Genomic DNA, 23,371 nt, shown 5'->3' with positions numbered 1-23,371 from the left:
AATTTATAGAGCAGGTGGTGGCTGATGAATACTCTCATCAGCCACTCCTGCTCTCACTGTTATTAACAGCAGCAGGTGTAGGATGAAGGGAGTAATAGTCCCATCAGCCACTGCCTGCTGTCGCTGTTATCAGTTGAATATAACTCTCATCATTCTCCCCTGCTTGTGCTGATTGCCGGCAGAGCAGGGGAAAATGATGAGAGCTGACTTCAGCACCCAGCGCCGGGGAACAGCGCGTACTGTACAGCTGCTTCTCAGGCGCCAGTATGTGTAGTACTGGTTCGGCACACAATTGCCACAAGTATTACACACATGGACATCTGCGGTACTGATTTTTCCGGTACCGGAAATATCAGGACGTGTGAAACAGGCCTAAGAAGATCCAATACTGTTTTGTGCTCTTTAGCAGTCTCCGCTTTCTCCCCTTTTTTTGAACTTTAAAGGCATGAGAAACCTTAATCTCATAATGGTATTTTATGAAGGATACCAGGTGTTTGCTGCACTTTATTAACTACTTATTCAATTTAGAGTAGTAGTCTAAGATAATTTTAAGATATGTGGTGAAGTGGATTTGTTTGTTTAACATATTATACTGTTATGTATGAGTACATTTTTGTTCCAGAAAATAAAGCATTTCACACAGAAAATTATTTCAATTACAGTAAACATGTTTTGTTACAGATATGTTTATTTCCTTTGTGTATTGGGCCAACACAAATAAAACAGAAAAAAAATCAAATTGGACATAATTTCACACAAAACTCCAAAAATGGGCTGGACAAAATGGTTGTTACATTTCCAAAATTGTGGGTAAACAACTTTGTTTCAGGCATTTAATGCTCACTCAAACTCACCTGTGGCAAGTAACCGGTGTGGGCAATATGAAAATCACACTTGAAACCAGATAAAAACAGGAGACGTTGACTCATTCTTTGCATTTTGTGCCACACTAAGTATGCAGAACAGAAACAGGAGAAGAGAAATGTCTGAGGACTTGAGTACCAAAATTGTTGAAAAATATCAACAAACTCAAGTTTACAAGTTCATTGCTTGAGATCTTGATGTTCCTTTATCCAAGGTGCGCAACATAATCATGAAGTTTACAACCCATGGCACTGTAGATACTGTCCTTGGAAGAGAACAGCAAAGAGAAATTTACGAAAAGTTGCAACATAGGATAATCCGGATGGTGGATAAGCAACCTCAATCAAATCCCAAAGAAATTCAAGCTGTCCTGCAGGCTCAGGGTGTATCAATGTGAGTGCAAACTATCCGTCAACATTTGAATGAAATTAAACACTATGGACGGAGACCCAGGAGGACCCCACTGCTGACACATTGACATAACAAAGCTAGACTGCAGTTTGCCAAAATGTATGAGAGGAAGACAAAATCCTTCCAAAATCCTTCTGAGAAACTGCCTTGTGGACAGATGAGACCAAGATAGACCTTTTTGGTAAAGCACATCATTCTACTGTTTAACAAAATGAAGCCTACAAAGAAAAGAACACAGTACCTACAATCAAATATGGTGGAGGTTCAAAGATGTTTGCGGTTGCTCTGCTACCTCTGGCACTGGGCACCTTGACTGTATGCAAGGCATCATGAAATCTGAAGATTACCAAAGGATTTTGGCTCACAAAATAGTGCCCAGTGTCAGAATGTTGGGCTTACGTCCTAGGCCATGGGTCTTCCAGCAGGACAACGACCCCAAACACGCTTCAAGAAGAACCCAGAAATGGATGGAAATATAGCGCTGAAAAGTTCTGAAGGAGAGATCTTAAAATTGCTGTTACAAGGCACCCTTCAAATATGAGAGATGTGGAACAGTTTTCAAAAGAGGAGTGGTTCAAAATTTCAGTAGAGAGGTATAAGAAGATTGGTGATGGTTATAGAAAGCAATTGATTGCAGTTACTAATTTCAAAGGGAGTGCAACCAAATATGAGTTGAGGGTTCCAACAATTTTGTCCGGCCCATTTTGGGGGTTTTGTGTGAAATTATGTCTAATTTGCCTTTTTTCTGATCTTTTATGCTGTTGTACCAATACACACAAATGAAACAACTAATTGTATAACAAAACATGCGTAATTGCAATAGTTTTCTGCGAAAAATACTTCATTTTCTGGAACAATTTCAAGGGTGTCAACACTTTCGGCCATGACTGTATTAGAAACCATCATTGGACATCATGTTATGGTTTTATAGGAAGCATCAGTAGCAACATAAATGAACTGCCTTACAGCTGTGCATTTGGTAATATTTATCTACTCAGTAACCTTTTTAGCTCATGGTTTGGAGACTTTAGTAATATAGTAATATACAGTAGTTATAAGGGTATGTGCACACGTCAGGATTTCTAGCAGAAATTTCCTGACAAAAACCGGACATTTCTGCCAGAAATCCGTTTTTGGTGCGTTTTTTTTTTTTTTTTGCGTTTTTTCCAAATGCATAGAATAGCGGGAAAAACGCGAAAAATCTGCAAAATTAATGAACATGCTGCTTTTTTTTACAGCGATGTGTTTTTTTTTTTGCGGACAAAAACGCATCGTGTGCACAAAAATTGCAGAATGCATTCTAAATGATAGGATGCATATGTATGCGTTTTTTATGCATTTTTATAGCGTTTTTATCCCGAAAAAATGCAAAAGAAAATGAACGTGTGCACATACCCTTGAAATTGAAAGAAGACATTAATTCCATCCAGTTCAACCCATAGCCTAACCTAACATGCTCTAACATGTTCATCCAGAGGAAGTCATTTACTACTGCCAGAAAGTCTTCATACTGCCTGATGTTTTTAACTCACCTGCAGGACGTAGTGTCAGTCTACATAGCGTACGCATCCAATGATGGCATGTAAAACATGCAGAGGTAGCTAAGCTAGAACACACATACTGTATACTGAGCTAGACAATGTGATTTATATGACATGACAAGGCATCCAACCATCATCAAATTATTAAGACTATGACGCTGATGAGTACCGTAGGGGAACTGTGATGCAGGAATGCAGAATAATTGCTAACGCAGGTAAGTTATTAAGTGTTGTTTTCACTATTCGGGACTGTATACACAAATGGACAACATTGTTGGTATTCTTTTGGTAAAGTAAGAAAAACCCACAATGGTCACTGAAATTACTTGAAACAGACAGAAGTAATTTTCAATTTAAATAATATCAAATAATGAAAATCAGACATTGCTCTTGAATTGTGGTTCAGCAGAAAAATAAAAAACAAACAACTAATGAAAATGTGCTGACCAAAAATAGGGATTTTTGTGTACTCACCGTAAAATCCTTTTCCCCGAGCCAATCATTGGGGACACAGACCATGGGTGTATGCTGCTGCCACCAGGAGGCTGACACTAAGTATTACAAAGAAAGTTAGCTCCTCCCCTGCAGTATACACCCTCCTGCTGGCTCCCAGAGAACCAGTTTATTGCAAAAGCAGTAGGAGATCAATAATAACATATAAGAATATAACATGTCAAATTACAGAACAAGCAAAGAGCCATTAACAGGGTGGGTGCTGTTTCCCCCAATGATTGGCTCGGAGAAAAGGATTTTACAGTGAGTACACAAAAATTCCTATTTCTCCTTCGCCTCATTGGGGGACACAGACCATGGGACGTCCCAAAGCAGTCCCTGGGTGGGGACAACATAACAGATCAGGCCCTGCGTAATCGCAAAAAATGCGCTACTGGGCCTGCAGAGTCCACCTGCCCAGACTCACATCTGCGGAAGTCAGGGTGTGAATATTGTAGTGCTTCAAGAATGTGTGCAGACTGGATGAAACTGCAACCTTGTCGACCTGCTCTGCCGACACCTGGTGCCTAATGGCCCAAGAAGCCACTATCGATGAAGTGGGGAGTGCCCTGATCCCCACTGGGATAGGCTGACCTCTGACGCGGAAGGACCCCTGTTGGAGTAACAAATCCACCAGGCTCACATGGCCAATGAAGCAGCTAAACCCTTCCTGCAACCGTCAGGAAGCCCAAATAAAGTGTCCAACCTTCGGAAGGACACCGCCCTCGATACGTACCTTCTCAGAGCACTCACCTCGTCCAGAGTATCGGGAACCCGTTCCGTTTTGTGGACTGGGGCCGAACAAGACGAGGAAAGAACGATGTCCTCGTAACAGAGGGAGTACGATACCACATTGGTAACAAGGGACGAGGACGGCATGAGGACAACCTTGCCTTGATGGCAATAAGGAAAAGAGTCTGAAAGGACAGAGCGGCTGGCTCTGAAGACTCGCCTGAATGACGTGACCGCAGAGAAAAAGGCGACCTTCCATGACAGTAAAGTCTGGCCGGATCAAATGGAGTCTACTGGAAGACCCCCTGGACCATTAAGGTACCAAAGATCTAATGGTAGGCGATAGGGAAGAACCACATGGCAAAACTCCCTGCGATAAAGTCCCTATTTGCAGTTTTGTTGCAATAAGACCGAAAAGGCTAAAAAATCTTCATTCATCTATCGGAAACAATGTCTGTGGGAACCCCATGGAGCCTGACAATTTCTTTCACAAATGCCTTAGCTATAGTCTTGGCGCAGGGTAATTTATTGAACGGGACCAGATGACACATCTTATTAAACCGGTCCACAACCCAGATGACAGAAAAATCCTCAGAGACCGGCAGATCGGTGATAAAATCCATAGCAAGATGTGACCATGGCGAACAAGGAACCTCCAAAGGGCACAGCAACCCTGCAGCCGGGGCATGTGAGGCCTTCGACCTAGCGCATACAGTACACTGACGCACCCACTTGATGATTTCTCTTTGCCACCCTGGCCACCAGAAACTTCGACCGATCGACTTTCTAGTTTCCGAAATCCCTGGATGACCCGCCAACCGAGACTCATGACATTCAGCAAACAAAGCTCTAGGCACAAATAATTTACCATATGGAGTGTTAGTTGGTGCAGCATTCTGGGCCTCTAGGATGCTACTCTCCAACTCAGAACCCAATGCTGCCACCACTACCCCTCTCTGCAAAATACATTCCTCCTTCTCAGTATTAACTGCTGGAGAGAAACTACGAGACAAAGCATCCGCTTTAACATTCTTTGTTCCAGGGATATATGTGACGGAGAAATGAAACCGGGCAAAAAACAGTGCCCACCCAGCTTGACGGGCATTCAAACGCTTAGCAGCATCCAGATATATCAGATTCTTATGATCAGTAAAAACCTGTATCAGATGTCTAGCCCCCTCCAAAAAATTTCGCCAATGGCCAAACGCGAGTTTAATGGCCAGCAACTCTTTGTTCCCAACATCATAGTTGAGCTCAGTGTCCAAACATTTTTTTAGAAAAGAAAGCACAGGGATGCACCCCATCCTCTCCCTCCTGGGACAGAACTGCCCCCACCCCTACTGAAGAGGCATCAACCTCGATCAGAAATGGCTTGGTCAAAACAGGAGCAGAGCTAAACCTCTCCTTGAGATGCTCAAAAGCCTTAACAGCCTCAGAGGACCATTGAACAGTATTAGAACCCTTCTTGGTGAGATCAGTTATAGGTTTAGCGATCACAGAAAAATTATTTATGAATTTTCTGTAATAATTAGCAAACCCTAAAAATCTCTGAACCGACTTCAAACATTCAGGCCTAGGCCACTCCAGCACTGCCTGAACCTTCACCGGGTCCATCTCAAACCCATCACTGGAGACAAGGTACCCCAAAAAAACTCATTTTCTGTGCCGCAAACTCGCACTTCTCCAATTTAGCAAAGAGTGAGTTTCCGCTCAAAATCTGTAGAACTTCGCGGACTCTCTGCCAATGCGACTCCATATCAGGTGAATAGATCAAAATATCATTCAAATAAACAATAACACTCCTACCAATCAACAACCTCAGAATGTCATTAATTAAATTTTTAAAAAACGCAGGCGCATTAGTAAGGCCAAAAGGCATCACCAGACACTCAAAATGACCTTCCGAGGCATTAAAGGCTGTCTTCCATTAATCGCCCTCCTTCACCCACAGCAAATTATATGCCCCACGAAGGTCAATCTTAGAGAACCACTTTGCTCCGGTTAGTTGATTAAACAAATCCGGAATTAGCGGCAATGGGTAAGGATTCCGCACAGTGATCTTATTAATCTCTCGAATATCCAGACACGGCCTAAGGCCCCCATCCTTTTTTTACAAAAAAGAATCCTACAGCCACAGGGGAATTACAGGGTCTTATATGACCTGCAGCTAAACTAGTCTGTGGTTATTCCTTTAAGGCCTCCCTCTCGGGAATCGTCAGATTAAATAAATGACTCTTAGGAAGTGTGGCACCTGGGACGAACTCAATAGCTCAGTCTTAATCTCTATGGAGTGGTAGAGCTTGCGACTCAACCTCCGAAAATACCCTCCAGAAATCCTGAATGGCTTCAGGTAGCTCCTTCTTCACAACAGCAACAATGTGAACATTACAACAATTACCATAACACCCCTTACCCCAGGACCTTATAGTACTAGACGACCAGACCAGCAAAGGATTGTGCATTTTTAACCAGGGTAAACCCAGGACGATTGGGCAAGGTAATTTAGCAAGGACAAACAAGTCTATACATTCCTGATGTTCCATATTCACAATAAGTGAGAACCCGGTAACCTTTCGAGAAATACACCCATGTTTCAGAGGAGTGTTATCAATAGCCACAACAGGAATAGGAGATGACAATGGTTCAGAATCAAACTTATATTTGTCTAGGAATTGTTGATCAATCAAATTAAGTGCAGAACCACAATTCACCAATACCTGAAAATCAATGGAATGACCATGATATGTGGTATTACCAGAAAAAAAAAACTCCTTCAGACCATAAAAACGCAATACGAACTGTAGTGTTACTCCTACTGACCTTTTTTTTTTTTTCTTTCCATATGCGAACCTCACATTGCTTAATAAAATGGTCAGCCTTACCACAATACAAGCATAGCCCTTCAGCGAACCTCTTCTCCCTCTCCTGGGAACGAGAGGACATCGCCCCAAGTTGCATCAGTTCCCCACTGTCGACGGGGCCATCCTGAGAGACTGAGTCCAGCATTATAAGACTGGGTTCACATTGCGTTGCAGGCATCCATTAGACTGACTACGTTACACCGCGGCATAACGCAGTCCATTAACGCCGCCATTAGTTCCTATGTCGGACGCATCGCTTTTTAACCATAAAAAATTCCTGCCGTTTACCAGAAAAAAAAACTCAGGTAATACTACCTTAGGTTCTTCAGAGCGTGCTCCAGAGTAATTACTCACGTGCTGTTGTAGGTTGGCTACTTCTGAAGTTAACCCTTGCAAGCGTTGAGCAAGTTCCTGGACGCTGCACATATTGAAAGAACCTGGGATTTATTTTTTTTTTTTATATGTGTGGCTGGACAACCTGTTACGGAACTGCAGCACAGAACTAGGATAGAAGGGGGAAAACTGACCCTGCACTGAGACTAGGCTGATACCCTACGTTGGAGTGGGCGACCCATTCCTTGCGAATAGTCCCACCGACGATCCTAGGTTAAACTCAGCGAAGACCTATAGATAAGGGGAAGGAGATCCCTAAAAGATCTAAGGACTGGGTATAAAAAAAACAGGTCAACTCCTAATAGGAAACACAGAGAAGGCTGCAGAAACCAACTGATAACAGAAACTAAAGATAGCAGAACCAGAGGTCCCAGAACTGCATAAAATCAAACACAGAAAGCTATCAAAGCACCTAGCCAGAACTCTAGCGGATTAACACTGTTGTCCAGCAAGGAATGGGAGGCAGGTGCTGGGTAATAAAGGGTGATACAATCACCTGACCTAGGACAACCAAGCACCAGGGGGAAAAGACCAGCAGCCAGAAAACCACAACAAGATGGCGGATGGTCAAAACAAAACAGATTCTAACACTTCTTTATGATTTGCTTTCAACAGTGATTTCCTCCTCAGTCATCTTCTATTCAGTCCACTTTGGCTAAGGGAGTGACAGATGATGTGATCTGACACCAATGCACCTTGACCTTTGAAAATCGCCTTTAATCTCTTTGGTTATACTTTGTATCATCCATCACTTTAATTTGTTATCAAATTTCCTCCTCCAGCCATGTCCAGGGAGGTTGTCTACAGTCCCACAGAGCTTAAACTTATGAATAATATGTGCAACTGTAATAACAGGAACCTTTAATGTGTTTATCTATTATTTTCTTTCTTATATCCTGAGACAACTTTCTCCATAGCTTTATTTGGTCCATGTTCAGTGTGGTACACACCATGATACCAAACAGTACAGTGACTACTTTTCACCCTTTAGATAGGCAGACTGACTGATTGCAAGTTTAACATGTCCTTATGGTCAAATTATTTAAAAAATTTTCTAGGGGTTACCATCATTCATGTCCAGGCAATTTTCATATTTCTTTTTAATAGTATTGTGGTGAACCACAATTCAAAAGCAATGTCTGATTTTTATTGGTTGATTGACAGTAAATTTATACTTTTGACAGTTTTAAGTTATTTCAGTGACCAGTGTGGGTGTTTATTACTTTCCCATAAGGGTACCAACAGTGTTGTCCATGTGTGTACATTATTAAGAATTATATTAACATACAGGTGCCAATTTGTAGACGTAAGCATCTATCAGCCCAAAAATTAATGTAAAAAATATACTAATACTTGTTTCATTGACTCCTCCAGTCTATCATGTAGAGTATTATGCATATTTGCAGCTCACATTCCCTTAACATTCCGCCTGTTTGTGACTGAATTCTGTCACATGGGATTGGTTTTAGACTGTTACCACGTTGCAGAAAATCTCCACTGTGGATTTAGTTACAAATTTGCGACTAAACACTGATTTTTTGCAGACTTCTCCTATGCGCCATTTACTAAGCAATGAATGAGGTGAAAACCGCAATGAAAATCAGCAAAATAATGATCATTCTGCTGATTTAAAATCCGTACCATGCTTTCATGCGGATTTTTTGCTACAACATGTGACTGCAATTTTAAAAAACCCATTTACTTGTATTGTACACTAAGTATATTGCTGTGGATTTGCGGTGCAGAATCCACACCATAAATCCGTGACGTGTGAACTTGGCTAAAAATTACAACTGGGAATCCATATCCTTTGTTATCCAGATAAGTTGGGGCTTTCATTGATGGGATAAAACTACTATACATTCATGGCATATCCGAGGACCATGCCAAGCATCTCTTTAGCTAGAATCGTGTGTGATATCATTTTCAGCATATTCTGTGTTAAAATGTTCTAGCTGCAAGATGCCGAGGAGAGGAAGAGCAGTAATCTCGACTTTAAAATAATTCATGCAAAAGACACTGAAGACAGCGGACCATTACTATTTCAACAAATAATTGTTTTTCTTTGTATCCTGGAAACTTAAACTGTTTGCCAATATACTTTCTATGTCAAAGTGATCATAGTTTTAAAGATCTTTGTTTGCTGCCATTTAATAGAAACGTTCATTATTTACTACTGGTAGTGGATAAATTAAAGTCAGGCTGTGTGGACCCGGTGTGTTTTTGCAGCGTTTTTCCAAGCAGAAATGGGTCAAAACGCTAGGGCAACCTTATGCCAGCGAATTCAATGACAATCCTGAAGTGCTGTGCACATAATCAGTAATTTTCCTTTGAGTATTTGCAGTGCGTTTTATTCTGCAGCATGTCAATTCTTTGCGCAAATTTTTAGCATTTTTCACCCAATGACTTCAATTGAGTCAAATCCGCAGCAAAAATGCAGGTATAAAAAAGTGAAAGTTCTCACGCAGCGGTGGTGAACTTGTGTGACCCCTGTCAAGGCAGCTCAGCACTATACACTGCGGGAGCAATGACGCTGCTGTCGGTACGTAGCCGGTGGCCAGTTAGAGCAGTCATATCTCCCAATGTGACAGTTCTACAAGTGAGATCACCGTGGGACACTCTAGATTACATGTACTATGGCGGGCAGGAGAGCATATGATTGTTTACAGGGGACATGGGCATCGGGGATTATGCATTTGGTGAGTATGTTGAATTTAGATTTAATAAAGGAGTCTGTGTAATTTTTTCAAAATAAAGGACTTTATTCTGGGTGTATTTTATTTAAAAACATTTACTATGGGGTTAGTAATGGGGGCGACTTATAGACGCCTAGCCATTACTAACCTAGGTTTCATGTCAGCTGCCAATACAAGGCTGCCATGAACCCCAAATCTATCACCCCGCTTGCCACCGCCCCAAGGCAATTCGGAAAACCGAGGCTAAGCGCCAGATAAGGGGGCGCATATTATTGATGCGCCATTTCTGGGGCGGCTGAGAGCTGATGTTTTTCGTCTGAGAGGGGGCAATATCCATGGTCCCTTCCTAGGCTATTAATATCAGCCTGCAGCAGATTTATTCTGTTAATATTCCAATATAGCCTGGTAACAATGTGTGTGTGTGTTTATTTAACTTTTTATTTACCAATTTAGTAATGAGGGTGTCTGGCTGACACCTCTTCATTACTAAACCTAGTTGACAGATGCTGACACCAAGCCATAATCCCATTACCCTGATGCCACTGCATCACAATGAAAAAGAAGGGGTTAAACCAGGAAATTACATCACAAAACATTTTCATTTACTTTTTTCAAATATTTTTATTTAGCTCAAAAAAGCCTTCATTGCTGTACAACAACGGATGCAACAACACACCAAAAACCGTGGCAAAATGCAAGTTTTTGCTAGCAAGAGATGCAGAAACCTTGCAGAAATTTCTGCAAGCAAATGCTCAACGTGGCACATAGCATTACAGTATAGTTATTAGAGATTAAATAATTATGGACAGAGTTTTATTCACTAGTAAATACAATGAAAGTTCCTACAGAATGACAGTAAGCAAAGACTGTGTAAGCAGTGAAAAAATAGTAGAAAACAGAACAGTCTTTATAAAAAGATTAATATTTATTGCAGAAAGTAGAATTTCAGCGAAATGCAAGTCTTTATGTAAGATAACCTCTGGATGAGCCAACAGCCTGCATTAACATGTTATGGCATATGGACAACATAGATAGGTTCCCTCTGCAGCCCAGTTGTTATAGATAAAACCAAGATCCATTCTGCTTGCTATGGATGCACACTGTCTCCACAACGCTAATGCCAGTGCTGCACCTTATCAAGTGGCTCCTTTCACACTAGCGTCGGAATCTCCCCGTCGCAATGCGTCGGGGAGAGATTCCGACGCTAGCGTTTGCTTCATTGCACAATGGAGGCAGCGGATGCATTTTTCCGGCGCATCCGCTGCCCCATTGTAAGGTGCGGGGAGGTGGGGGCAGAGTTCCGGCCGCGCATGCGCGGTCGGAAAAAGCGGTCCGTCAGGAGAAAAAAACGTTACATGTAGCGTTTTTTTCTCCCGACAGTCCGCAAAAGCACGACGCATCCGTCGCTCGACGGATGCGACGTGTGGCAATCCGTCGCAAATGCGTCGTCAATGCAAGTCTATGGGGAAAAAACGCATCCTGCAAGCACTTTTGCAGGATGCGTTTTTTCTGCAAAACGACGCATTGTGACGGATTGCAGAAAACGCTAGTGTGAAAGTAGCCTTAGGCCATCATCTCTACTTCTCCAATACGCTTGGCTCAACCTTGTACTATATGTATATATCTGGTCACAATGTAAAGCTTTTTAGCATAATAAACATTTATGGCTCACAAGACAGAACTTCACATATTTTGTAATTTTATAAAAACATTATTTCCACCTCTAATGTTACCCATTATCTGTACAATTAAATTGAAAAACAAGCCAAAATCTTTTTTTTTTGAGGGGGGGGGGGAAAGAACTAAAATAATGACATTGCATAACTATTATGGAACGGTTGTAGTGGAATGTTACAGCTGTGCCAAATTTAAACCACTTCTCTATGACCCGTCTTCACAGTGCTCCATGGTATATCTAAATCTTTCGAAATTTTTTGCACCTTTCTCCTGACTGATAACATCCAACAATGAGACCCCTTGGCTTTGTTGTAAGCTGTTTATAGACAATGAATTTTGCTGTCGAATGCAGCTAAGAAAATGTTGGTAGAATCCTACTAAAACAACTAAACTGTATATGGGGTTAATCAGAATCACTGTAAATGGTGGCCGCTGTATATTGACTACTCTGTAACATAAGCATAAATATGATTGGCTAATTCTGATCACAACCACATCAAACCACATCACCAATTATAATAGGGTGCTCACACTTACACAACCACATTATTTTAGTTTTGTGATTTTTATTTTCCTTCTTAAAATTATTTCAGCTTGTTTGTTAATACATTTGTACAGATCACTGGTGACAATAAGGGCTTGCTCACACTAGCGTATATGGCCCAGTGCTATGCGATGTTTTATTGGATAGCACTCGGCCCAATGTTATTCTACGAGGCTCTGCAGATCTCTGATTTTTTTCTCATGCCAATTCGGCAATAGAAAACCATTGAGGGCATCTGATGATCGAATTATGTGTACCCATCCAAGTCTACGGATGTGTGTGAAATATCAAACTGCACTCGGATGTCATCTGAATGCAGTCTGATTACCAAAGACACAGAGAAAAGAGAAGATGGAGAAACTAAGTTATCCGTATTTGTTATAAGATTTTCTCATGCTAAGGAATAAGATCACACTCAGCTCAAACTCTGACAGAGTTTGAACCAAATGTCATTAGTAGTGATGAGCGAATATACTTGTTACTCGAGGTTTCCCGAGCAAGCTTGGGTGTCCTCCGAGTATTTTTTAGTGCTCGGTGATTTAGTTTTTATTGCCGCAGCTGAATGTTTTACATCTGTTAGCCAGCTTGATTACATGTGGGGATTCCCTAGCAACGAGGCAACCCCCACATGTACTTATGCTGGCTAATCGCTGTAAATCATTCAGCTGCGGCAAGAAAAGCTAAATCTCCAAGCACTAAAAAATACTCGGAGGACACCCGAGCGTGCTCGGAAAATCTCGAGTATATTCGCTCATCACTAGTCATTAGCATCGGCTCGATTCGCTCGCATGAGAAAATCGACCGACGTGCGAGTGACCCAGGCCTAAAGGTGAAAAAAGTTCTGAAACAGTTCTTCTTGGCATTATTTTTTACATGAAATAAACAAGGCACTATAACAGGGGTGAAAAGACTTTCCATACACACTGTATCAATAGCACGAACCCAGGAAATGATACTGGCATATACTGATGCCTTTATGTCATTTATGTAGTGGCTTGTACCTTAGCATAGAAGTAACCACTTGTATCCATTTCACATTTCTGTACACCTGCAACAAAAGGAAAATATTACCAACGTTAGTTAGAGCAAAATACATAGATAAATAGTGCTGCATGTCATAATACTGGAATCCTGCAGCACAATGTAGTAGTGTAACATATCACAGCACATCAATGCACTGTATGTTACTTTTCAGTACAGTCGCTGAGGGGCAAAACATGATATATGTAGATATATATGTTGTTGTAGTTCCTCCGCTTGTAGGCATATCTTACCATTATACTGTATTTAGGACCTCACCCAAGAACTGTTGTCTTTTAGTTATACACTTAAGACTTTAGACTTGGCTAACAGGTGCAGAGGTTTTGTCAATGTTGGTTCCTGACATCTAGTTCTTCAGCAAAAGGTGATTTACACTTCTAGAAAAGTGGACCCCAAATGTGTCATGTCATATAAATTGTTCCTGCTGCTCACTGATTGGCTGCAGCGATGATGTGAGCAACGTCACTGCTGCAGCCAATCACTGAGCTCCACAGTTCTTCTGGTTGTAAAGGCAGGATTGGCTGCAGTGGTGATATGAGCTGCTGATGTGACATCCCTGCTGAAGCCAAAGTACTGAACCTGGAGCAAGAGTGGAGAGAGCTGGCACTGGACCCAGAGAGGGGCAGTACTAGCTGATTTTGTTATTTTACATTACAGGAGACATTTGGGGTCCACTTTTCTAAAAGTGGGAACACCCCTTTAAGCTACTGAAATATGTCCTGAAACAAATGCTCACTTAATCCAAAGAACCAGGAAAATTTGGAACATTATTGAAAATTATCATCATTGCATCAATAGGTGAAGCACCCACTCAAAGCAGGAAAGCCACTGATGCATTACAGGGAACCTGATGCACATACATACATCACTCCGGCATTGTTCTGTACTGATAGAATACTATTGTGAAGTCCTACAGCATGAGAAAGAAACATAATCTATGCCGTTTGCTGAATACACAATCATACAAACAGTAACTTTAGATTGTGCTGCTAAAAATCTAAAGGTCATATGTAACAAGGAGGAGACTGTAACTAGACACCATTCTTGTCAATGACCTCTCATCTGGGATCCTGAAGACAGGCGCAAATGACCACCACTCTTTAAATTGAAGAATGGTGTTGACGCCAATGTACATTGATGATCCTCAAAAGTGGAGAGGAGCAGACCAGTGGAAGTTTGGCTTCTGGTACTCTAAAAACATAAGGATGAATGGCCTCGGAGAGATCAAAACATCCAACACCGCGGAGACACCATCACGTGTTTCTCAACGCAGTGATCCAGAACACTGCCCCCATCCCTTATGGGAAATATGCAAACGCATGTAGAAAAGCCACGGAGACACCATCACGTGTTTCTCAACGCAAGCAATAAATAGCCAGGTCTTTCACCGGGAAGGAACAACCACGGGAAGGGCAGCATCCAAAAGGAAAACCAACTATGCCAAAACATGGTATCCATCCACAGACAGCTGTTTCGGGGTATTTGCCCCTCATCAGTGTGGAGTAGGAAACTGGCTATTTTGTCTCGATACTGAAATGAGTTTTTTTGTGAAAATTGGTGGAAATGCCAGCAACACAGATTTTTATTTTGTAAAGAGAACGTTTCAGAAACTTTTATCCTTCCAAACCATTAATATAATTGTGTAGCCTTTAAAAAAAATAAGCCAATCTATCCCTTTATGACCCCAAAGCACTGATGCAGCAACGAGAAATCGGATTGTGAAGCTCCCTCTGGAAAGGTCATCAATATCAGATCGTTGGGGGTCCGACACCCAAAACCCCCACCGATTAGCTGTTTGCATTATCAGCAGAGGTCGGAAACAAACAGGGTATGGATCAGAACACCACTGGCTGCTGCAGGGTACTGCAAATCAGCTCTCCTACATCAATATCAAAGTAGGAGAAAATCCCTTTAATCCAGTTAAACAACTTGTAAAGAAGTCGCAACACTACAGCAACTGCAGGAGAATGTGCCCATTTATTCACCCATAACACAGTGGCATTTCAGCTCTCCAGAACTATTGCTCCATACTCTATGCCCTAGATGTCTGTACACACAGATGCCGGCTGGGGACTGGGTCTTGCAGCTCTGTGTACTGCTTGTTTTCTTTTTATCAAAGATGGCTGGACTAATGTACAAAACAAGCACTTTTACTTCTTGAGTTGCCCCTACCTCCCAAAGCAGGGTTCTCAACACTAATGGGTAGTTGGATTATGTGTACGCTATAATATATGATATCGGTTGCACATGTCCTCTATGTATTGTAAAGAGCTATGGAATATCTTGGCACTATAGAAATAAAGATTGTTATTGATAATAATATTATCAAGTAATGGAAAGGAATAAGTTCAGTTGTAGCAACAGTCATTCCTAATCCAAATGGTAAGAATTTACTAACAGATGCAAACCAGACACAAATGAGTCATTTTGGCCCTAGTCTCACACACAACGGTGGTTTCTATCCAGAAGGCAAAACCAGTTTTGTTGCTTCTCCAGAAAAGTCACAAATATATAGAAAACTCCTCTATTGATATTAGTTTTGGAATGCATGGTCCATAACAGAAGAATAATATGCTGTGATTTGGGGAAATTTTTTTTATCTATTTTACTTACTCACAGGTGCTTCTCACAAATTAGAATATCATCAAAACGTTATTTTATTTCAGTTGTTCAATACAAAAAGTGAAACTCGTATATTATATAGAGTCATTACAAACAGAGTGATCCATTTCATGTGTTTATTTCTGTTAATGTTGATGATTATGGCTTACAGCCAATGAGAACCCAAAAGTCATTATCTTTGCAAATTAAAATAATTAACAAAAAAACACCGGCAAAGGCTTCCTAAGCTTTTAAAAAAGGTCCCTTAGTCTGTTTCAGTAGGCTCCACAATCATGGGAAAGACTGCTGACTTAATAGATGTCTAGAAGGCAGTCACTGACACACTCCACAAGGAGGGTAAGCCACAAAAGGTCATTGCTAAAGAAGCTGGCTGTTCACAGATTGTTGTATCCAAGCATGTTAATGGAAAGTTGAGTGGAAGGGAAAAGTGTGGTAGAAAAAGGTGCACAAGTAACCGGGATAACCGCAGCCTTGAAAGGATTGTTAAGAAAAGGCCATTCAAAAATTTGGGGGAGATACACAAGGAGTGGACTGCTGCTGGAGTCATTGCTTCAAGACCCACCACACGCAGACATATACAGGACATGGGCTACAAGTGTCACATTCCTTGTGTCAAGCCACTCATGACCAATAGACAAACGCCAGCAGTGTCTTACCTGGGCCAAGGAGAAAAAGAACTGGATTGTTGCTCAGTGGTCCAAGGTGTTGTTTTCAGATTAAAGTAAATTTTTCATTTCATTTGGAAATCAAAGTCCCAAAGTCTGGAGGAAGAGAGGAGAGGCCACAATCCAAGCTGCTTGAGGTCTAGTGTGAAGTTTCCACAATCAGTGATGGTTTGGGGAGCCATGTCATCTGCTGGTGTAGGTCCACTGTGTTTTATCAAGACCAAAGTCAGTGCAGCCGTCTACCAGGAAATGTTAGAGTACTTCATGCTTCCCTCTGCCTACAAGCTTTTTAGAGATGGAAATGTAATTCTCCAGCAGGGCTTGGTACCTGTCCACACTGCCAAAAGTACCAACACCTGGTTTAAAAACAACAGTATCACTATGCTTGATTGGCCAGCAAACTCGTTTGACCTTAACCGCATAAGATAATCTATGGGGTATTGTCAAGCGGAAGATGAGAGACACCAGACCCAAAAATGCAGACGAGCTGAAAGCTGCTATCAAAGCAACCTGGGCTTCCATAGCACCTCAGCAGTGCCACAGGCTGATTGCCTCCATGCCACGCTGCATTTATGCAGTAATTGATACAAGATGAGCCCCGACCAAGTACTGAGTGAATTTACTGAACATACATTTTAGTAGGCCAACATTTCGGATTTTGAAATAATTTTCCAAGCTGGTGTTATAAAGTATTCTAATTCACTGAGATAATGACTTTTGGGTTTTCATTGGCCGTAAGCCATCGTCATCAACATTAAAAGAAATAAACACTTGAAATAGATCACTCTGTAATGACTATAATATACGAGATTAACTTTTTGTATTGAAAAACTGAAATAAATTAACTTTTTGATGACCTTCTAATTTTGGGAGAAGCACTTGTATATAGCGCCATCAATTCCACAATGCTTTACAGATATTACCTCATTACAGTGTTATACTAGGGCTAGGTTCACACAATACAGTGTTGTCTGCTTAGCACTTCGCTGGAGCTACTGTTGGAATCCCCCCAAAAATAGGATCACGATGGAAACCCTGATGGGGCTATTCGCTAATATGATGCCAAGGGAGTTATTTTGGACACTATCATGCCTCCGTTCTGGCAGTGTTGTCTTTTTCAGACATAAGCAAAATTGTGGCAGACCAAGTTTTTGCTCATGTCTGAAACGATGAACACTGTTGTTAAAGAGACCACTCAGTCACAGTGACTCTGTCAGTGTCACAATAGTGAATGCCTCTGTCAGGGCTGTGTTGGGATATCTTTCAGAATCCTGTTTTTCAGGGATTCAAAAAAATCCTTGCTGCAGTGCCCTAATGCATGCGGGTGAACTTAGACTGTCACGGCTCTTGATCTATTTCCTTCAGTTTGATGACCCTTAAAGGTACTTTTTATACATCAAGCCATGTATTTAATTGCCACCAAATTATGGCATAAGTGTGGATTTTTCTTTCTAACGTTACTCCGTTTTTTTAGAAGTTTTTGATGCGGAGTATTTTTGCTGCACAAAATAACACAGCGTCTTAGGCTGCCATCACACTAGCAGTATTTGGTCAGTATTTTACATCAGTATTTCTCAGCCAAAACCAGGAGTGGGTGATAAATACAGAAGTGGTGCATATGTTTCTATTATACTTATCCTCTGATTGTTCCACTCCTGGTTTTGGCTTACAAATACTGATGTAAAATACTGACCAAATACTGATAGTGTGACTGCAGCCTTACAGTTCCAGCAAACTGTTTGGGATTTATAGAAATCTCATGCCCCGTGTGCTTTTTTTTTGCATAGTGTAAACTGACTTGCGATGTGTATTTGATATCTGCAACATCTCAATTTCTCTTGTAGGTATACCGGGTTTTATGTGCGGATTTTCCCCACTGACTTGAATTAGATGTGGAAAATCCACAGGTAAAAAGCACATATGCCTTTTTAACTGCATTTTCTACTGGAAACGCCCTAAAATCCACGTGATCCACACTTGACTGTATCAATAAAGTTTTAATTATGCCATATAAAAGGAAGTATAAAAAAACAAAGCAGTTTTATTTAAAACATGACATACCAAAAAGACAAAAAAAAAAATGCAGCGTCAAAGTGTGATAGAATTGCATGTAAAAAGGCACTCAAAAGTGCAATAAAAAAAGCAAATAACATAATTTAGGTAGTAGGTGCAGAAATTCTGCAACATCAAGTACTCATTGTGGGAACAAAGTCTTAACTTTATGCTGGAATCACCTGCATTTTTGAAGCCAAAGGCAGAAAAGGACCTATGGAAGGAGAAGTCCTTTCTTTATATACCGTATATGTGACACTAGTGACTTGTGAGATAATCCTGGAGCAAATGATGGACCCAATTTACTAAGATGTAACGTATTTTTCTGTATATAACACAGACCTACATACAAAGAACATCTGCGCTTCATTGTCTAAATAGCACTCAAGTCTGCCAAAAATGTTACTTGTTATATATAAATTTGGCATAATTTCTGCTACAATTCTGCTGATATTATTAAAGTGCCTTCCCTATGATTTTCTTGTTACATGGCCCAGATATGCAGCTCGTGTAGAAGAAGGTAGAAGTATAATTACAAACAATCTTCCTCCGGGAACCGGATTTACAAATAAAGTCACAATTCCTTACACAGTGAATTATCTGATACGGAGGAGAGATCGGATACACATAGGCATCTACATCGATCAACCATATCTCACACAAATGACCTATTTATTTAATATAATTACCTATATTTTTGTCTTTCTGTCCATCTATTTTATATAATTCACCAGAAATCAGAGAAGAAACACAACTGTCCATCTATTTTATATATATATTTCCATATTTTTATTCTATTAATCTATTTAATATCTCTCTATGTAATGTCTTTCTCATATCTATCCATCCATCACCCATATCTGTGTAATATCTGTCATTTCTTTCACATATCTATATCTAGCCATATTCTATCGATGTATCTAATATCTAATGACTATTTTTCTCATTTCGATCCAGATGCTGGGACCTGACGGCTGCCGGTGCCTGATTATGGGGCTGCTCCGCTCCGGTCCCGTAAGGTGACAAGTGTCCGCTAGCGCTCGGTGCTTGTGTGTAATGTCGCCGCGCATCCCTTACCTCGGCCAGTTCATCTGCTTCTGAAATATTCATCCACATAACAATATAGTCCACGTCTGCAGCCATGGAGGAAGGTCCCCGGCCACTCTCGGTAGCTGGGTATGTCAGGCGGTGAGGAGCCCGGAGGTGACCGCCGCTCTGCCCATCCCGGCACCGCACACAGCACTGGCAGCGGCCGCCGCAGCATATAACCGCGGTGGGCGTGGCCGACACTGAGGAGACTGAGGCGGCGGGCGCGAGATCACGGTGGCTGCCTGACTGACTGCACGGGTCACTGCAGACCCCAGTAATAAAATGGGGAACCAGTCACCTCTCCCCATGCACAGACAGGGGGTCCTGCAGTCTGAAATTAAAGGGGGTTTATGTGAATAATGCCTGCTTTTTGTATATTGAAAATGTATTCAAGTTCCCAGAATATTCTGTCACAGTTTTCAATACCCCCTGCTTGTTGTCATCGAATAGGGACACTCGGGCTGATTCATAAAGGCAAAGAATTACTCCATTTTCTTTCTTACATAGGTCCTTTATGGTCAGTCTTCCTGCACCAAGTTATATATTCTCCGTCACAAGATTATTTATAAGGCTAGGTTCACATTGCGTTAATGCAGCCCGTTCAACACATGCGTTAAACGGGCAGCGTTAACGCAAGTGCCGAAATGTGATCGCGCTAGCACAGATAGAGCTAGCGGATGCTCTATCTGCACAAGCGGTGACGGACCTGGAAACGCTGCAGCCCGCGTCCCAGGGTCCGTCACTCAATGACGGCACATCGCTAGCGCACGCCCATTTTGGGCGAGCGCTAGCAATGCGTCCGACATAGGGCTTAGGCCGGCGTCACACTGGCGTATTGCATCCGATACGAGATCATTGAATGTGATATGCTAATAACACTCGGCTCCTGCTCGCAGCAGAGCGGGAGCAGAGTGTCATGCGTCTGTGCTCCGAGCCTCTCGCACAGGGAGGATCGGAGCACAGCTGCGGAGGAGGCGGAGAAATGAATTTCTCCATCTCCTCCATTGCTGGGGTCCGCTTATAACGCACATCACTCGGATGATATCCGAGCGGTGTGCGCTGTCTCACTCACACCCATAGGCTTATATGGGTGTGAGTGAACCGAGAGTTCATTTTTGATTTAAAAAATAGCACAAAAGCCATCCCACCTCGTCACGGTAACTCTGATCGGGACAGTCCTACACTGTCTAATATTAAAACCTTACATTGTGTCAATGTTGACCTCAGTGTGAATAAGGGCAGACAAAAGGACTGGGCCCAACCAGTGAAACACTGGGGAAGCCTTATATAGTCTCTAGCTCAGAAACAGGGAGGCCACACCCCGGCTTGCACAGAATGCAACAATACAGAGAAGAAGAAAAAAACACAAAACTGAGCTTTACTTGAGTTGGTACACATGCAGAGGTTAAACGCATGTTAACTGGCCACAAAACATTAAAACCTACAAGAGAAAAAAGTAAACGAAAACCCTGATGTAACTAAGTAAAAAAGCAAAAGTGCATTTAAATAACAGAGTTTTTATACAGGAAAGAAATATATCTTGGTACCGTGTTAGCCAGTAGATAGAAAAATATTTAGAATTGAGAGTCCTCAGTGGTTGATAAAAATTGAGAGTCCTCAACCACTGAGGACTCTCAATTCTAAATATTTTACAGAGTTTTTAGTAATACTGTTTTTTGATTAAAAAAAAAATAGCACAAAAGCCATCCCACCTCGTCACGGTAACTCTGATCGGGACAGTCCTACACTGTCTAATATTAAAACCTTACATTGTGTCAATGTTGACCTCAGTGTGAATAAGGGCAGACAAAAGGACTGGGCCCAGCCAGTGAAACACTAGACTGGGGAAGCCTTATATAGTCTCTAGCTCATCCCCATCCTGGTATTCATGGTCCCCTCATCCCCATAATGGTATACATGGTCCTCTCTTCCCCATCCTGGTATACATGATCCTCTCATCCCTATCCTGGTATGCATGGCCCCCTCAACACTTTCCTGGTATGCATGGCCCCATCATCCCCATCCTGGTATGTACGGCCCCTTCCTCCCTCTCCTGGTATGCACGGCCTCCTCATCCCAGTCCTGGTATTCATGGCCCCCTCATCCCTATCATGGTATGCATGGCCCCCTCATCACTATCCTAGTATGCATGGCCCCCTCATCCCTATCATTATATGCATGGCCCCCTTATCTCTATCCTGGTATGCATGGTCCCCTCATCCCTATCATGGTATGCATGGCCCCTTCAGAAAAACATAAAAAAAAAACATCCTACTTACCTTCCCTGCGCTCCCTCGCAGCGTCTTGTTCTGATGCCATCTGCTGATTTTTGCTTGTAAGCAGCGCATGGCCATGAGATCATGCACTGCTTACAAGTAGAGGACAGCTGCCAGAAAACTCACTGCTCTCCACACTGAGACTATAGGAGTGGACAGCAGTGAATATTCATTGATCTTTAATAGCGGGCACAGCCACCGGCTTTCTGGGACCGAGTGATCATGTGTGCCCACTAATTAAGGGAATGAATATTCACTTCTCTCCACTCATATAGACCCGGTGTGGAGAGCAGTGAATATTCATTCTCCTTAGTAGCGAACACATGTGATTGACAGGCCTCTGCAGAAAGCCAGCGACTGCGCTTACTGTGTCCAGTATTAAAGAGAAATAAATATTCACTGCTCTCCACTCCCATGGGCGTGGAGAACTGTGAATATTAATTTCTCTTTAGCAGCGGCACATGGGTTAGCAGCGGCAGCCGGCTCCTGCCTCCTGTGACTCTCATCTCTGCCACTGCCACTCTCCCACCTCAGCAGGTACATAATTTCAATTGAATGTGCGTCTAAGGGCGCACATTCAGCTGGAGTAAAAGGTTACCGTCGTTGGATTACCTGCAATGCCAAGAGGTCTACAACGCTTGCCTCACGGGTCGCATGTGGGCCGTGTGTTTGAGACTCCTGGACTAGACAATGGCAACTAGGACCTATGCTGCCTGAAAAGCCATTGAGTGCTTCATGTTCCTCCTAAAGAACCGGAGGGCAGAGCAGAGTTCAATTACCTACAGAAGGAAAATTGTGCTAAAATCTAAAAAGATCCCAGAGTAAGTAAAACAAACCATGAAATAGAAAATAAAGGATTAAGTACGTACTGTTAGAGAAAATGCCGCCTACTTTTCTAAAAAGAAACAGAAGATAGGTGCTGCTGAGTAAATAAGATAATCAGCAAAGAGAGTAACCTTAGCTGGTCTTTGATTGCTGTTCAGTCAGTTTTTCTATATCTACTATGTACATTTTTTCTGACTTGAACGCCCCGCCCTTCACCATGCTGTGATTTTAATTACATCCTAACACAGTTGGTTCTGAGCTTCCTATAAAAGCAGGCTTTACCACGTTATTAGCCATAGGTAAGTGTTCACACTAGGCAGTCAGCTCAGGTACCCATCCGTTCTGAGATTACCTTGACGATTGGTGGATGGGCTCACAACTTTTGGCCAAATCTTGTGCTAAGAATCTCGTGTTTTTTCATATATTTCACAAGCCATTATGCCAGGGCCGTATTTAGAGTTTCTGCTGCCCTAGGCACTTTTAGCGCTGCCTCCCCCTTTGGTGAGTATGACACTATCGGCAGTGACTTTGGCAAAAATCGCTGATGTGAAAGTCGCCTTTTGCAGCAGATCCGACAGTTTTTCCGCATC

At 42.0% G+C, this 23,371-nt stretch overlaps 1 protein-coding gene across 3 annotated transcripts in view; it reads right to left on the bottom strand.

Annotated features, from left to right (window-relative positions):
• Window positions 1–19,996, bottom strand: part of TMEM116 (transmembrane protein 116) — a 79,560-nt gene extending 59,564 nt beyond the window's left edge. For 2 of the 3 annotated variants that reach the window (XM_069754844.1, XM_069754839.1), the window contains exons 1-2: window positions 19,669–19,864; window positions 13,213–13,259 (exon numbers count right to left, since the gene is read on the bottom strand). In XM_069754844.1, the coding sequence (XP_069610945.1) occupies window positions 13,213–13,259; window positions 19,669–19,734 (113 nt within the window). In that variant the 5' untranslated portion in view covers window positions 19,735–19,864. Of the gene's footprint in view, window positions 1–13,212; window positions 13,260–19,668 lie in introns of all 3 variants that reach the window. The other variant, XM_069754834.1, reaches the window with a different exon arrangement.
• Window positions 19,997–23,371: the final 3,375 nt, after the last annotated feature.

Source organism: Ranitomeya imitator, chromosome 1, assembly GCF_032444005.1.
Source record: "Ranitomeya imitator isolate aRanImi1 chromosome 1, aRanImi1.pri, whole genome shotgun sequence".
NCBI lineage: Eukaryota > Metazoa > Chordata > Amphibia > Anura > Dendrobatidae > Ranitomeya > Ranitomeya imitator.
This window is presented reverse-complemented; position numbering and strand designations above follow the sequence as displayed.